The sequence below is a fragment of the Natrix helvetica genome (genome assembly GCF_964273705.1).
Source record: "Natrix helvetica genome assembly, chromosome: 6".
Classification (NCBI taxonomy): Eukaryota; Metazoa; Chordata; class Lepidosauria; order Squamata; family Natricidae; genus Natrix; species Natrix helvetica.
The window spans coordinates 13,538,731-13,557,131 of record NC_138553.1 but is presented as its reverse complement, the minus strand read 5'-3'; the positions used below and the strand labels follow the sequence as shown (position 1 = coordinate 13,557,131).

Below are 18,401 nucleotides of genomic sequence, written 5' to 3'. Positions count from 1 at the left end.
TTAAGCTACCAGGCAGCCAGAACAGAAAACCATAAGGCTAAAGGTTGGATACTGAGAAATGATGCGCAGATGGTCTCCAAAGCACAAAGTGAACTGTACACAGCTTAGGAACCTCTTGTAAATGCGCATAAGGAATAGAAGCAAACACAGCTGCTGATCATTTCTCTACTCATCGCTGGTACCTGGCAGGCTACACGCTCAAGTGAATCATTGTTTAAATGTGACTCTGTTTGACAGAACCCTGAAAAAGTTAGTGGAAGATTTGCTGACCGAAGTTAGAGTTGAGATCACGAAAGACAGACATTTAAGTTTAATTGATGCTTTCAAAGAATAACTTTATACTAGTTTATATAAAACTGGTTGTTGGATTATTCAAGAGAGCCTCGTTAAGATCAAAATCCAACGAGAAAATTAAAAATAAAGTAAAGTTTCTTGTCTAATATATTGCTAAACGGCCTAATAACGGCCTAATAACTTCTCCCAAATGTTTTTTTCTCCCTCTGAAAACGTAAACACCTTTTTCACTGTTTGACTAGAATGAAGTAAAAAATAATTAGTAATGAACTTTGATTTTGGGTTTTACCAATTAGACTGATGGATCCTTAGAGAAATTGCTAATTTGCACTATTATGAAAAAAACAAAAAGTTGTGATTTCATTTTTAAGGCCTTATTTTACTGCAACAGAGAAAGTCGGAAGTCAATGCTTCTTTTTCCTTTTCCTAATTCTTCCTCACTCTTCTTCCCCATGCTTTGGAAAACTACAGTTTGTTGCTTCGGTTCATCCACACTTAATTAATAAACTACCTGTATATAAGATACACCAAGATTTTGAAGAGGTAAGTAAGAAAAACATTTTTGTCCTCCCCAGCCCCCTGGAGCACTCTGCAGGCTTCAGTAGGGCTGGGGGAAGGCAAAAACACCCCCGTTTTTTAAAAAAACGGGCAAAAAACAGAGGCATTTTTACCTTCTCCCAGCCCTGCTGAAGCCTGCAGAGTGCTGCTAGGTGAAGACAAAAATGCCTCCGTTTTTGTAAAAAACAACCTGTTTTTTGCCAAAATGTGGTGCAGGGGCAGGACTTCAGGAAGCCAAAAATGGCTGTATTAGGTATATAAAATGCACCAACATTTCCATACTCTATTGGGGGGGGGGGGTGGCGTCTCATACTCCAAAAACTACGGTATATAGTGTACGGAGGCCATTCTCATAAGTAGGAATCAAATAAACGTAAGCCGCTTTTCCATGCTCACCTTCGTGTTGGCGCACACTTTCCCCTTCTTATAGTCTTTGTGGCAGCCCCTCTTGTCCAACTTGGCCCAAAGAGCTTTAGCTTTCCAATAACTCAACTTGGATTTGAGCTTGTGGTAGAAAGTACGGTAATCCTTGGGCTTCAGCTCCAAATAATCACAGAGCTCTTGAAAGGCTTTCAGAGTCCCTTTGCAAGTGGAAGCTTGGACAAATCGGTCAAACAGGACATGGGCCTGGTTCATCTTTCCATTAATCCCCTCCTCCATGCTTCCAGTTTGGCCAGGGGTTTCCCCGGCAGCTGATGCGTTCCAGTCTGCCTGTCTTCTGGTCCACTATTTTGCTCATCAATAACTGCTTCTTTTATTCCATAAGCATAATTAATCTAGAGAAAGGAAAGGAGGAAAAAAGATTACTAGATAGGCACAGATGAATTTATATCTACATTCACATCCTGTCATTAGCATTTAAAAAGCCCACTCAGCTTATACCTGCTAAACAGAGGGAAGGGCACAGAAAGGTCCACTCTGAATAATATGGTCTGCCTTCTATCACATCCTTTATTGCATTAAGCAGAGATTTCATGTTTCTGGCAAAATAAAGATTAGGAATTCTGTTTTTAAGGAAGACTTTGAAAACTATGCTTTGTGAACTCTATCAATGTCTATATCATTCATCCACCATTAGAAAATCCACAATGCATTATCTAGCTAGCAGTTTTCTTTCTGCGGAAGAATTAAGCCTGTCTACCTCTTCCTTGCTAGGTGGCCTAGGTGGCAATGGCGCCACTATCTTGTTTTTTGCTTCTGCACATGTGCAGAACAATTTTTATTGTACTGCACATGTGCGTGTGACGCACCCATGAGAAACCAGCAGTAGTGACTCCCGGAACCAACCCCTGCCCCTAGTCCTTCTTTTCATTAAGCTAGATGTTATAAACCCTATCCAGCAGCATTCATATAATAAACCACCAGCAAAACCTTCTTAGGAATGTACAAGCAAAGAAGGTGTTTCCATAAGGGTGGGTTAATTCAAATACAGCAACTTTTGCCAAAAGCACCAAAAACTGGTTCAATGACTATGGGATTACTGCGCTTGATTGGCCTCTCCATTCTTCCTCCATACTCTGGGTCTTTGGTTTCCAAATGAGATGCAAAAGTTGCTCTCATCAGAAAAGAGGACTTTGGACCACTGAGCAACAGGACTTTGGACCACTGTGCTTAAGACCAGGGTCAACGCAGCCGTCTACCAGGAGATTTTGGAGCACTTCATGCTTCCTTCCGCAGACGAGCTTTATGGGGATGCTGACTTCATTTTCCAGCTGCCTACACTGCCAAAAGCACCAAAACCTGGTTCAATGACTGTGGGATTACTGTGCTTGATTGGCCAGCAAACTCGTCTGACCTGAACTCCATAGAGAATCTATGGGGCATTGCCAAGAGCAAGATGAGAGACATGAGACCGAACAATGCAGAAGAGCTGAAGGCCACTATTGAAGCATCCTGGTCCTCCATAACACCTCAGCAGTGCCACAGGCTGATAGCTTCCATGCCACGCCGCATTGAGGCAGTAATTGCTGCAAAAGGGGCCCAAACCAAGTACTGAGTACATATGCATGCTTATACTTTTCAGAGGTCCAATATTGTTCTATGTACAATCCTTGTTTTATTGATTGCATGTAATATTCTAATTTTCTGAGATGGTGGATTTGGGGTTTTCATGAGCTGTACGCCATAATCATCACAATTATGACAAATCACGGCTTGAACTATCTTGCTTTGCATGTAATGAGTTGTATCTCATATATTAGTTTCACCTTTTAAGTTGCATTATTGAAGTAAATGAACTTTTGCACGATATACTAATTTTTCGAGTTTCAGCTGTATGCTGCTTAATTTTGGTCAGTGCAATTACGATTTACAAATCAACTTCAAATTATGGTTTTGTATGGGTTATGACCGATCTTTGGAGTCAGTATATCCTCAGGCATAACGCTTAGCTATAGCTACAGAACTGTTAGAATATATACCTACATATAGCCACTAACATCATGAGGCATCTGGTTTTTTTAATACCATATTTAAGGAATATATTAAAATAGCAGAGGATGTATTGGGCCTCCCAGGCAGAGAAACTTCCACAAATGATGGGGGTTGTTATTTGTTCTGGACCAAATTCCCTTTTGACTTGCAATATGTGCCAGTTGAAAAACCAAAGATTATATACATTACAGAGCCAGCAATCCAATTCTAGCCACTTAATATGCTTTGAAAACGAGTTACCCACACTGAATATATCCCACCCGCTTCCTGAAACAAATCCTAGACTAATTACATTAGATTAGCTATTGTCCATTGTCCAGACATAAAAGTGCAGCTGTGTTGAATGCATTCCTCAAGCACTACCTTTCCCTCTTTAAAGGCATCAAGGTATTGAGGCAAATATACATACACAGGCATGCACACACACACACACACACACACACACACACACACACACACACACACACAAAACGAAGGGACCTTATGAAGTAGAAGTAAGCCTTGATGTTTTATACACACCATAATGCATCTTGGGTTTCCTTTCAGTGGTGAGTTCCAGCCAGTACGCCCCGGTACGGGTGTACAGGTGCCTGCTGGGAGCAGCAGGCATCGTTCCGGTACGGTGCTTCGAAGGGCCCACCCGCCTGCCTGCATTCCTTACCTGTATTTGACCCAACTGGGCCATTTGCACATGTGCACAAGTGTACGGTGCCTGCGCGATGCTCCGCCAAGCAGCTGGAGCATCGAAGGCTGTGGGTGCGCATGCGCGCACAGCACGTGTGCACATGGTGGAAAGCCAGCCCCGTCATAAAGTGCAAACTGGCTTTTGCAGCAAAGGTGGGAAATCTGTAACAAGAGGGCTGGCTGCTTGAGCCTGGGATGTAGGAAGGGGTCAAAAAAGTCAAGATGTCTGCAACAGCGTCAAATCTGGCCCTATTGGTATACGTGTCATATATTCACCTACAAAAAAGAGTAAGGCTTCAACTGCTTGGGTACCATCATAACTTTCTGGATTCTAGCTCAGGGATGTCAAATTCGTGTTGTCCCATCATCGTCATATGACATATCATACTTTTCCTCTTTATTCTAAAACAGGGGGTGGGGGTGGCCAATGCGTGAAGCATCTGGCCCACGGATGCCCTAGTTTGAGAACTATAGTGTCATCCCTGACAAGCACTGCAAATCTGTGGTTTTCTAGCATTCTGAGTCAGGAAACATGTGAAAACCATAATATAGATCTTAAAATAGTTTCGGACAAACTTTAGAAAGCTCTAACTACTCCCCCCCAATCTCTGGCAGATAAAAACAAAAATCTTTTCAGCTAGCCAGCTGCATAAAAATCCCACCCACTGTAGGTCTAAGACTTCTCTGAAATATGTGGCCTGCAGCTACCAAACAGTTGCCCACCCTTGTTCTAGGTTTTAACATTACAGTATTTGTAAACCAAAATCACTATGGTTGATAGGGTTGACTAGGCCTTAAAAATTCTGGTTCAGTGTTTAAACAAAGGCAGCACTATGTTCCTTTATCAGAGCGCCGCTGGCAACGGGCACATTTTCCCCTCTCCAAAGTTACTCAGTAAAACCTAATATATACAAAAACAAAGGCCTAAAAGTTGTGCAAAGCATTCAAAGGGGCTCTTTCAAAAGGCACCTCTTTTTTGAAGCATTAAAGTGCCCGTGTCTTTTAAAGCTTCCTTGATGGTTTAAGGTGGCTCAGTGGCTAAGATGCCGAGCTTGTCATTCAGAAGGTTGGCAGTTCAGCAGTTTGAATCCCTAGCACCGCATAACGGAGTGAGCTCCCGTTACTTGTCTCAGCTTCTGCCAACCTAGCAATGCAAAAGCATGTAAAAATGCAAGTAGAAAAATAGGAACCACCTTTGGTGGGAAGGTAACAGCGTGGGCCTTCAGCATTTACTCATGCCGGCCACATGACCACGGAGAAGTCTTCGGACAGCACTGGCTCTTCAGCTTTGAAACGGAGATAGAGTCAGGAATGACGAGCACATATGTGTGAGGGAACCTTTACCTTTACTTTTTTATGATGGTTTAGCAGCTTTTCCCTGGTTATCTCCACATCTGTGTCCCAGGTGCAAATAACCCCTTATCTTATTTTCTTTTGACCCCCCTGAAATAAGCACTTGGCCTTATTTTTGAGGAGGCATTATTATTTTTGAGGTTCAGGAGGAGGTGAGCGTGGTCACCTCATGGCTGCTGCTGTGTTACAATATTTTTGAGCTTATTATTCAGGGAGGTCTTATTTTGGGGGAAACAGGATAGTGGTGCATGTCCATGCATATATAAGAAAAAGCAACCAGAGACAACTTTTGAGGCAGCGGCACAAGCTGTGTAAAGATGCAGCTGTTTTAATGCTGTGAATAAAACTGCTCAATTGCCTTGCCATGATGTATAAAGCTTGTTTTTCAACTGCCCTGTAAGGCACAAATTGTTATCACTATAAACTCACTAACATGTGAGCAAAAAAATAATATCAGCTTTCTGTTTCTTCTCTTTTAGCAATTGCTTCTAATCTAAGATTTTTTAAAAAATCCTTTGAATTCTGTTATGTATATAACAGCTAGCCATACCCTTACTGGGAATCGAACCAGGGCTGATGAGAGCTAAATAGTTTGAAATAGATCTATACTAGTCTCCCTTTATTTATTTATCAGCACAAATACAACACAAATATAAAAAGGCAACATTAAAAATAAAAATATGGTTTTCTGCCTGGATGATCCTCTGTAATGAGCCAAAGGACAGAAAGGGGGCATACCAGGGGTTGTGACACAAATACATACATACATACATACATACATACATACATACGTTGTATTTGTGCTGATAAATAAATAAAGGGAGATAAATAAATAAATAAAGGGAGCACAAATACAACACAAATATAAAAAAGCAACATTAAAAATAAAAATATGGTTTTCTGCCTGGATGGTCCTCTGTAATGAGCCGAAGGACAGAAAGGGGGAGTAGTGAGCTCCCTCCCATATTTGGGCATACCAGGAGTTGTAACACACACACATACATACATACATACATACACACACACACACACACACACACACACATACACACATATATATATACACACACAGAAACCAATAATTATTATTGTTTAAATGAGTTGGCCCTGTTTCAAAAGATTCTGGGCAACAACAACAATAATGTACAACTCTGGGTAAGTATTCTACATCTTCTGATCCATATTAAAGATTGTGTCTTCCCAGAAATCCAATCTGGCATGTACTTCCAAACCTCTTTAGTGTGTCAAGTTACACTTACACCCTTCTACTACAGATAAAACACTTTATGTATTAATAGGGACCATAAAACAAAGAACACTCAGCAATTAAGTACCAAGAGAAATCTAAAGACCAAATTTGAAGCTAAATTTAGCACATCTATATCCCCTGCTACATCTTGTTTTGGGAGAAGGGGGAAAAGACACTTTGCCTAACTGGGATGCTATAATAATGTGCATGTAAAACAATTTCAGGGGACACAGTGGCTAAGACACTGAGCTTGTCGATCAGAAAGGTCGGCAGTTCGTGGTTCGAATCCCTAGCACTGCATAGTGGAGTGAGCTCCCGTTACTTGTCCCGGCTTCCACAACCTAGCAGTTTGAAAGCACGTAAAAATGCAAGTAGAAAAATAGGGACCACTTTGGTGGGAAGATTAACAGTGTTCTGTGTGCCTTCAGCATTTAGTCATGCTGGCCACATGACCACGGAGGCGTCTTCAGATAGCGCTGGCTCTTCAGCTTTCAAACAGAGATGAGCACCGTCCCCTAGAGTTGGGAATGACTAGCACATATGTTTGAGGGGAACCTTCACTTTTTAAAACAATTTCAAAGGAGGTTAAAAGAGAAAGGCCTGGAATTCTCTCATCTCAGAAAGCCGAGTCTCCAATAGAATCTCCCCCATTCTTTACTTTTGTGACCCACCAACCAACTGAGGCTAACCCTTCAGGCATCCGTGGAAATGAACTCTAATCTACTCTAGAAAAAAAAACTCTGCCAAAAGAAATCTGATTATCTTTACGGACAACACTGGCTCCCTTGGCTAAACACAGAGAGGAGCACCGCTCCCTAAAGTCAGACATGACTAGACTGGGGAAATCTGTCCCCTTTTTTGCTGGTGTAGTACTCAAAGCTTTGCACGGTGCAAACCTCGACAGGGCTGTCAAGAAGTCCAGAAAAAGATTAGAAATTCGGTTAGTGGGAAAATTAACTATAATATACAACCTATCTACCATAATTTGAGACTCTAGAAAAAGTGCAGAGAAGAGCAACCGGGGTAGTTAGGGGACGAAACTAAAACATATGAAGAACAGTTACAGGAACTGGGCATGGCTAGTCTAGTGAAGAGAAGGACCAGGGGGAGACATGATAGTGGTCTTCCAATATTTGAGGGGCTGCCACAGAGAGGAGGGAGGGTCAAGCTATTTTCCAAAGCATCTGAAGGCTGGACAGAAAGAAATAATGGATGGAAACTGACCAAGGAGAGATTCAACCTAGAAATAAGGAGGAACTTTCTGACAGTGAGAACAATCAACCAAGTTGCCTTCGGAAGTTGTGGGGGCTTAAATCACTTGAGACTTTCAAGAAGAGATTGGACTGCCATTTGTCAGAAATGGTGTAGAGTCTCCTGCTTGAGCGGGGGGTTGGACTAGATGACCTATACGGTCCCTTCCAACTCTGTTAAGAATTTCCATCCTCCTCCCAAGAGGGGGCACCCTCTTTCCCCCCTTGAATCCCAAGGGCAGGAAGTGAGATGGGAGGGAAACACATCTGCCCAGTTTCCAAGGTACTGCTTATGCATGTCTGGGCTGGATGTTACTGTGAACTTGCAACACCTTGTATACTTTGTCCTAGCACTGACTCAGAGCCTATTCCTTGGTCTATGCATTGGAGAGGAGGAAGAAAGGAAGGGAGCAGATGGATTTTTAATTCACGAGGAAAGACGCAGGAAGAACCCTTTTCCTCTGTACAACTGCTAGTAAGTACTTGTCCTTGACTGTGTGTCTCAGGTTCCAGAACAAAAGAAACAAAAAAAAAAGACTATGTAATACATGAGGACAGACAGCAAAAAGTCCCTAAAAGATTACTGCCAACCAGGTGGTGTTATTCTTCCCAGGAAAAACAACTGTGTTTTGCAGCATTGCTTGACAAATTTAAGGGAAATGCAGAATATTAACTTTTCTCCACATGAATCTACTCCGCAGGCAGCATATTGAGAATCGCTGCTGTATAATGCAGCTAACCAGGTCAAAAAGCAAAAGGATCAATAGATAGTCTTAGAAGCCTGCTGGACAGTTTCTGACTTAAACCGAAGAGGTTGGGTCAGAGGCCCATAGCATTCTAGTGAGATCATTCGTAATAGAGTAGCAGGGATCAAAGAAACGTCACTTTCCATCCACTCCACAACAAGATAAGAAACATCTAAAGTGCTTCTTTCCTTTTGTTTCAGATAGCTGGTGAAACACCTTTTTAATCCTTTGGTGTGCTGACATCAAAAGATTTCAAGTTGCAAAGGTCAAGGCCACCAGGCAGACCAAGAAAAACAGCCTAATTCTTTCCACTTCTCTATGATAGCCTTGGGAATTATAAATATCAGTATGGCAGACGTGCTGCCTATAATCACTAGAGGGGGAAAGAAAAGAGGACTGTATTGTAAACCTATCCATAATTATCAGGCAGAACGTTGCAGTCTGGCAGAAGTAATGCATTTGTTTTAACATTTTATATAGGCAAACCCAGAGCCAATTCAAGAGGCTCAAAATGATGAGGACACCCATGCTTTGAAAGCTGAGCTATGTAAATCACAGATCAGGCCTGCCCAGATGTTATGTTGCCTACAAGGATGTACAGAAAGATGTACATCTTAGTCGAGTTCTATATCAAACACAAGAGGGAATAATGGCAAGAAGAAAATTATATGGAGACCTTGACGCTCTCCAAGCTTGGTTGTTTTCTCGCAGACGTTTCAACACCCAACTATGTAACACATTCAGTGCTAGCAGGGACTGGGGTTTCTCCCTGTTTATATACAGTAGCTTGCCCTGTCATGTTGGAATGTTGTTTTCTTCTTGGTAGTTTCTTGATTAGTGTCTTTTACTATTACCCGATTTGTCAGTTCGTTGATTGAGGTATTGTCTATTGATTGCTCGTTGGTCTGGTATTAATCCTGGTATTAATTCTAGTTTATCTGGGTGTTGATGATGAATCCATACCAGATCCATACTTTTGGTTATACGCATGAGAGCACTATAATTTCTAGACACTGCATTATAGTCTTACTTTGAATTCTGAGAGTGGTAATCCCACGGATGTTCTTCTCATTTGTTAGTATATTTGTCTATTCTAAGAAGGAAACAAAAAGACCAGAACTCCTTCTCACCAGCAATCAACACCCAGGTGCAGTACATCAAATAGTAAACTTATCAAAGAACTACCAAGAAAAACCCACTCCCAGCAACACTGACAGGGAAACCCATTGTATATAAACTGAGAGCAAACCCCATTCCCTTCTAACATTGAAGATGTTATCTAGGTGGGTAATGAAACATCTACAAGAAAACAATCAAATTAACAAGTTAACCAAGGTCTCCACAATTCAACCCTGAGCTACAAATTTGATAGAAATTACAAGCAAGCTAATCGAACTGTTCAGGTAAAATTAATTAAAAGGCCAATATTTATCAAATATTATCATCATGAATCCTACTAACAATTCAGTACAGCACAACACAGTACAGCAACCTCAACAAGTTTAATGCTAACTCTTTTACCTGTAGCTCTTACTTTCAACTTGCAAAGTTTAACTTTGTTTTCCATTACATTTTAACTGTGCTTTAAACCATGTTTTTATATTATTTTATTATGTTGTTTGTACACCTACCAATGTCACTTTAGGTAAGATGGCTGGTGTAGAAGTTTTATCTATAAACAAAATAAATGTAAACATGCCATGCAGTTCCATATCATTTTTGATATTAGAAAAGAGAAGCCAACAGATGAGTTAGATAAAAGGTTAGGTCTTACATTTTATTTAAATTTACACTATGGAACCACTCATCATAAGATCAAGAGTTGTTAACTCTAACAAATAAAACAGAAATGTGATTTTAAAGCAACAAGAACACCCAACACATTAGAGAGATTAGAAGATTTTGCTCAAGTCAACCCCAGAACATGATTTGGGATCTGTCAAATAATACAACTTATTGTATGATTTGGGATCTGTCACTTTTTCATGGAGGACTGCTATGCTATCGAGATAAAATGGAACAACTATGTATGATAGCTGTCTTAGAAGAAAATGAAAGAAAAATATAACCAAATAAATAATCTAACTTCATGAAAAGCAAATTAAAAGCAATCAGCAATAAGTTGCTTCAGGAAAGAATGTCAAAACATTGGCATCTCAACTGAAAAAGCCCTGCATATCAAATTATTAAATAACAAATGTTCCTATGGCAGGATTACGCAACACCTAGCATATTCAATGTTCATCCTTAGGACAGTCCAAAATGTTGCTTCAACAAGACATAGGGCTGGCTTAAATTCAGTGTTCTCTGTGGAACATATTTCATTATTAAATGCCAACCTTCTCTAATCTGGTACCCTCTGGAAAAAAGCGTTGGTACTTACCTGATACGCCTCTTCTCATAGTGGGGGAGGAGTATCCAGGATGGGTTGACCTTGTCCTTTCTTGATTGGACTGGGTCAGATAAGCTCTTTTAGCCACACCTTGGTCACCAGGCTCCACCCAGTTATTGGCGAAGAACTCTATCCAACTCGCTGTGTCATCCACTCTAGACTTTATTTTAGTTTCAAACCTTTATTTATTACTTCAACAGAACAGTTCAACAAACAACATAACAATTTTGCAACATACCCATATCAGGGAGGGGCTGGATACTCCTCCCCCACTATGAGAAGAGGCATATCAGGTAAGTACCAACGCCCTTTTTTACCATTTATATCACATCTCCTCCCTGCCGACCCAAGAAAAATTACATTAAATTTTTTCCTTTATGTTTCTTCAGGATCTCAGGATGAACACAGCCGTCTGTTGATGGACTGAGTCGATAACTGGGTGGAGCCTGGTGACCAAGGCGTGGCTAAAATAGCTCAGTCCAATCAAGAGAGGACAAGGTCAACCCATCCTGGATACTCCTCCCCTCACTATGGAGAATATTAGCATTCAAGTCTCCAAATTCCCAGTTGTTGGAAATTATGGGAAACCAGTTGTTAGATCCTGGATGCAGAAGTTTTTCCTCTATCAAAATTTCAAGTATGAATTGTTTAACCAATGTTGCTTAAAAAAATAAAGTACATTTCAAAAATGGGTTGAAAGGTTGTGTCATTCTTCAACCACTTACTGGCACTGTTCACTAAGTTCAGGAAGGAAAAACATATAGTAAGGACACAGTTTGTTTCCCTTCTTCTTGCTCCAATTTCCAGAAGAGTAGGTAAAGAACTTCGGACATATAGTTTGGTAAGACTTTTTAAGCAACCAGCTATTGTTTATAGTAGCTTATTTGGGCACCATCAACCAAAGCAGTATGGATGATTTGGAAAAAGCGAAGAAAGCACGGGCCGAGCAACGGTATGAATCAGAATCCTGAATGTTTACACTCCAACTGAGCAAGCTAGAATTCAGTTTATTCTTATATGAAAGCACAGTTATTACTTCTTTCAATGTACATGGCAATGTATATTCTTTCATTGTTGCCATATGGCAACAATGGCATATGGCAGTTTTCCAATCATGGATGGAAAAATGTGCAAAGTTCCTACAATGAATATCCAGCTAAAACAGGCTGAACATATAGGTGTGGCCACCTAGCCATCTTTCCATTTATGTAGGAAGAACATCAAAAGCTTCTGAACTGTGTGTTGAGTTTCCTTCCAATTTTTATACAACAGAAGAGAACAGGTGATCTTTGCCAACTCTGTTGTGGACTTTGCACCGGGAGGCTCATTTTGACCTGCTTGCATGAGTCACATTCTAAGTAATCATAACCACATTATGCACACAAAAACTATGCTGATCCCTCCAAGAAAAATGGGAAAAAAGCTACTAAGGGTTAGGACATCTCTTGCTGCTAGATGTTGCCTTATAAGAGCACATGGGAATCAGTCAGGGAGCTAAAAATAAATGCAGAAAAAATATTTTCTTCTAAGTGCACTAAGAAATAGGCTTGGAAGGCCGTTAAAAACTTCACTGCTGAAATGGGTCTGGACCAGTGAACTAAGAAACGCCCCCAGTTCAAAATTTATGCCTGTTCATTACTAAGTTCTAGTCCCTCCCTCTGGAGAATAAGACCGCCAATTTTAAGTATGAGTAGCATTACTGACTTGAATGCTACTTACAAAGTAGATCCCATGATCTCAATGAAAGGTGGAGAGGAGGATCATATGGTGAATGCTTTGTTGTGGTTAAGGCATTCAGTTGCTTCTGGCAGAGTTATGATCAGCAGCAGAGGTCGTATTCAACAGGTTTTCACCAGTTCTGGAGAACCGGTAGCGGAAATTTTGAGTAATTCAGAGAACTGGTAAATACCACCTCTGACTGGCCCTGTCCCCATCTATTTTCTGCTTCCCGAGTCCCAGGTGATCGGGAAGAAATGGGGATTTTGCAGTAACCTTTCCATGGAGTGGGGAGGAAATGGGGATTTTGCAGTATCCTTCCCATGGAGTGGGGAAGAAATGGATATTTTACACAGCATCCTTCCCCTGCCATGCCCAGCAAGCCACACCCACAGAACCGGTAGTAAAAAAAACTCCACCACCAGTCATTAGCTCTTCAGCATGTCCCAAGAACCAGGCATGTCCCTTCAGCATGTCCCTACAACCTTCAGCATGTCCCTACAACCAGGCATGTCCCTTCAGCATGACCCTACAACCTTCAGCATGTCCCTACAACCAGGAAAATGTTCCTGTCCACCCCGCACATTTCCTTCACAAAACTATGTCAGCATCCTAGGGAGATGCCTCCCATGGGACTTTCCATGCTAACCTGCTGTATTTCTATTTGTAGGATTTCATTGTTTTCAATATGGCAAGCACTGAAGTGATGGAGCCATGACTTTCACAGAATAGAGAGCAATCCGAAGACAGAATAATTGCAACCAGCCTGCCTTCCATTGAAGACCTGTATATTTGCGTAGGTCAGGAGGCCTGAGAAGATATCTGCAGACCTCTCACATCCTGGACATAAGCTATTTCAACTCCACCCCTTGGGAAGACACTACAGCATTGAGGGCCAAAACAACTAGACACAGGGACAGTTTTTTTCCCTTTAGGCCATTACTTAGCCGAACACCTACAATATTTTTTGGACTATAAGATGCACTGGACTATAAGACGCACCAAGATTTCAAAGAGGAAAACAAGAAAAAAAAAGTTTTTGCCCTCCCCATCCCAGTGGTGGGTTCGGGCCGGTACGGCCTGGTACGGGCATACCGGTGGTCGCTGGGAGCAGCGGCCACCATACCGGAACGGTGTTTTGGTGGGCCCGCCTGCCCGCCTTACCTGCTTTAAAGCCAATCGGGGCTTGCACACGCGTGCGCAGCGTACGGCGCCTGCGCGACCTCCATGGAGCAGCTGGAGCATCACAAGGCGGTGGGTGCGCATGCATGCACAGCACGTGTGCCTGGACGCCCGGCCCTGTCGCAGTGTACCAGTTGCGACGAGATCTGTAACCCATCATTGCCCCAGCCCACAGGAGCACTCTGCAAGCCTCCCAAACTCTCAGCATGCCCCGTTTTTGTGAAAAATGGGCACGTTTTTGGCAAAAACAGGACGCACGGGGCAGGTTTTTGGGAGGCCAAAAATGGCCATATTCGGTGTATAAGACGCACCAACATTTCCACCCTCTTTGGGGGGGGAGTGCATCTGATACTTCAAAAACTACAGTAATTCTCACAGTACTGTCTAATGTCAATATGTATTTACCCATATAGTATGGCTGTAGTATTATTATTATTCATTGTTCTTATTTACCCTTCTTACTCTCCACTCTGATTATTATTATTCTATTGCTTTGCACGTACACCGAGAGCTTTTGCACCGGAGGCAAATTCCTTGTGTGTCTAATCAGACTTGGCCAAATCAAGTTTTCTGTCCTGTTCTAATCAATTCAATTCACTTTCTGATGACTAAAGATTACGGGAGACAAAGTGCAAATAGCTATATTAAGGGAGGCTATTTCAGCCTTTTCTTTTCATACAATATCCATACTCTGTCTCACTTTTAGAAGAAAATGTTGATTACACACAATCTTTCTAAAGGAAATTGACCCTGACTGTTATTGGGAAGGACAGAGGTTGAAACTAAAATGCTTTGGCCATGAAATGAGAAGAGAGGATTCCGTGGAAAAGACCCTGATGTTGGGAAAGATGGAAGGCAAAAAGAAAAGAACAGCAGAGGATGAGATGGTTAGATAGCGTCATTGACAAAATGAACATGAATTGGGTAAAATTCAGGAGACAGTTGAGATGTTATAGCCCACTAGCAGCCAGCAGAGTTGGCAGCAGATTCAGACAGTGAGGAGATTGGGGAGGAACATGGGCCAGTCCTGGAGTCTGTGTAAGGCTCTGATGATGGCTCTGTGTCAGAGGCAGAGAGGGGGCCAGAGCTGTATGCCAGTTATCAGCTGCCTTCAGATCAGAGTCAGACATCAGTGAGGCAGACGGACAGCTGGAGCCTATTCCCAGTGTGCGCATGTACAGAGTTGCCAGACGAAGGGAACAGCTAAAGAACAGGGGTCGGCTTGGGAGTAAGGCCACATGTGGACGATGAAGGCCCTCCCAGAGGAAATAAAAGAGGAGGGAAAGGGGAGTGGAGTTTGCAGGAGACAATTAGTTCGCTTAATTGGTTCATGCCTCTCCAAGACTTCTTGCCAAGTTTTGCAGATATTGGCCTGGCAGCTCTCCAAGCTGGATAAGGTCTGTGATTGTAAATTCTCCCTTGAAAGACTTTGCTGGATGTGAATGAGCAGAATTCACAGTAAATTAATTAAAGGGGTTTTTGTCGGGACCAAGAGTTTGCTTCATGCTCTTGGAAGTCTTGGTCAGAAAAAGAACGGTGGGGGAGGGGCTGGCATGCCGTGGTCCATGGGGTTGTGAAGAGTCGGACACGATTTAGTGACTAAACAACAACACCACACATAATTTTCTTGATTAGCGATTTAAATACTGGAAGACCCTGTCCTTCCCCCATGCAACTGGCCTTATGTTGGCACTCTACAAAAGAGCTCTGAAAGCACTCTGCTTCCTTTGGCTTTTGGTTAGAGTGGGTTGTGGATCCCGTTTTTTTTAAATTGATGTTTTTTAATACAGCATTGGGTGGTGTTTTTCTTTTAAACTGCGTGGCACGATCGCTTTTATATATGTTGCCCGGAGTCACTGTGGAATTGAGTGGCCTAATTAATTAAAGAGCATTTTCCCCCTGAGTGGGTTTTTAATTTATTTCCATTTAAATCAATTCCAGCCTGAATTTACAGTCTTCTCTATGGCTCCACCATGCTTTTATCCTTGCTTGACAAAAGTGATTATTTTCTATCTTAATCAGTATGCCGTGTATGAGCTTATGAAGAAAAATAGAAGTAAAGCAAAGTTCAAGCTGAGCTTGGCTCCTAGTGAATATATGGTCACAACCACACAGTTTTCTTGGCAACAGTTCTAATGGGTTTTTTTCTTTTTCTGGGATATGTTTCAACTTCCTAGCCTAGTCTTTAGCCAGATATTCCCCAGAATTTTCCAAATGCTAAATAGGCCAAGCCCTCCTTATCTTTCAAGACCAGGCACGGTCTGCTAGGTGATGCTATCTGCTCAGATAAAAAGCAACCAATTCTTTAATTTACCCAATCCCATCCAGGAGAGGGCAGTCACACCTATGTACAGGTAAAAGTAGTAAGTATTAATTTTGCAGACAGAGATCAGAGAGGCAACCAAGTCCCAGTTCCGGCAACAAACTGGACAATTTATTTATATGTATTACTCCATTTTTCTTTTTATTCCCGTGCGACTTACAAACAATAAAAAACACCATGTACAAAACAGAACTAAAGCAATACAATTAAAACCAACAAATAAGTTAGCTGACAACTAAAAGCTGTATTTCCACTACCTTCCTAACTGATGAGACAGGAGAAGCCAAATTAAGTCCTTTAGGAAGCCAGATCAATAGCCTGAGAGCCATAAGACGAAGGCCCTTTCTTGTGTATCCCATAGATGAGCTTCTGGCACTTGGAATGCTCTTCTGCTGTTGTCGGTAACCAGACAGCTCATAAGATGAAAAGTGGTCTGGAAGACAGTCACTAAGCCAGCTAGGACTTTATAGGTCAACTCCAACATCTTCAATTGTGCTCAGCAAGTAATGCTGATCTTTCAGTAAAGACATCATATGATCTCTGTATCTTGCACTAGTCAGCAGTCTAACCCATGTAAATACAATAATACAATAATACAACAGTAGAATTGGAAGGGACCTTGGAGGTCTTCTAGCCCAACCCCCTGCCTAGCCAGGAAACCCTATACCATTTCAGACAGATGGCTATCCAACATCTTCTTAAAATGGAGGCAAGCTGTTCCACTGATTAATTGTTCTAACTGTCAGGAAATTTCTCCTCAGTTCTAAGTTGCTTCTCTTATGATTAGTTTCCACCCATTGCTTCTTGTTCTACCCTCAGGTGCCTTGGAGAATAGTTTGACTCCCTCTTCTTTGTGGCAACCCCTGAGATATTGGAAGACTGCTATCATGTCTCCCCTAGTCCTTCTTTCTATTAAACTAGACATACCCAGTTCCTGCAACCGTTCTTCATATGTTTTAGTCTCCAGTCCCCTCATCATCTTTGTTGCTCTTCTCTGCACTCTTTCTAGAGTCTCCACATCTTTTTTACATCGTGGCGACCAGAACTGAATGCAGTATTCCAAGTGTGGCCTTACCAAGGCATTATAAAGTGGTATTAACACTTCACGTGATCTTGATTCTATCCCTCTATTTATGCAGCCTAGAACTGTGTTGGCTTTTTTGGCAGCCGCTGCACACTGCTGGCTCATATTTAAATGGTTGTCCACTAGGTTGTGGACAACTAGGTTGTCCACTAAAGAGCCAGGGGTGGGATTCAGCCGGTTCGAACCAGTTCAGATGAACCGGTAGTTCCGGCGATCAGTTGCCCCGCCCGCCCACCCCTGCACTAGTCAGTCCTATATTTCCTTTGTTTAAAGCCCAGGTGAGAGGTGCGCCAGAGCGGATTGCCACGCCTCAGCTGTTTTACTCACCTGACTGCCCTTTAAAAGGCCAGGTCCTGAAGATGAGACTTAAATACTTTGGCCACCTAACAAGAAGGAAGGACTCATTGGAGACTAGCATAATGCTGGGAAAGACTGAGGGCAAAAGAAGAGGGGGACGACAGAGAATAAGGTGGCTAGACGGAGTCACTGAAGCAATAGGCTTGAGCATAAATGGATTCCAGAAGATGGTAGAGGACAGGAAGGCCTGGAGGAACGGTGTCCATGAGGGTGCGATGGGTCGGACACGACTTCGCAACTAACAACAGCAACAACATGGCACAGGGCCAGGCTACTTGTGGGATCTTTCCCTAAAAACATTTACCCATCCAACCAGGTCAGATAGGAGGGATACAATCCTGGTTCTCAAAATATTGTCCTCTAATGGAAGCTAGGAAGTGTGCCTTTTCTGTGGCAACAACTGCCTATGGAACATCTTGCCCCATGAAGCTTGTTTGGCCCCCACCCTTCTAGCTTTCCATTCAGTCTTAAAGACCTGGCTTTCCCCTTAAGTGTTGGGAGATAGACAATAATAGGTTTGCCTGGACTGGCACCAGGTATCTGTTTTTACTTTTCTAAACGTTTTATGTTTTGAGTGCATTTTACAGTTGCTAAAATGATTTTGTTGGGAGCCGCCCAGAGTTGTCTGAAAGATGGGCAGCCATATAAATATTTTAAATAAAACAAACACATTTATGTTTTCTAACTTTTGTTAGAGCTTATTTTCTTTTTCCCTCGCCAGGTCTTTTTTAATACTTGGCAAATCAATGCTTTCATCCAGCATTGAATTCTGGGTGTTTT

At 42.0% G+C, this 18,401-nt stretch overlaps 1 protein-coding gene across 4 annotated transcripts in view; it reads right to left on the bottom strand.

Moving 5' to 3' along the window:
- MICAL3 (microtubule associated monooxygenase, calponin and LIM domain containing 3) overlaps positions 1–18,401 on the bottom strand; it is a 225,598-nt gene that overhangs the window by 132,647 nt on the left and 74,550 nt on the right. For all 4 annotated transcript variants that reach the window (XM_081958101.1, XM_081958103.1, XM_081958102.1 and 1 more), the window contains exon 2: positions 1,249–1,628. In XM_081958101.1, coding sequence (XP_081814227.1) covers positions 1,249–1,512 — 264 coding nt within the window. In that variant the 5' untranslated portion in view covers positions 1,513–1,628. The remainder of the gene's footprint in view (positions 1–1,248; positions 1,629–18,401) is intronic.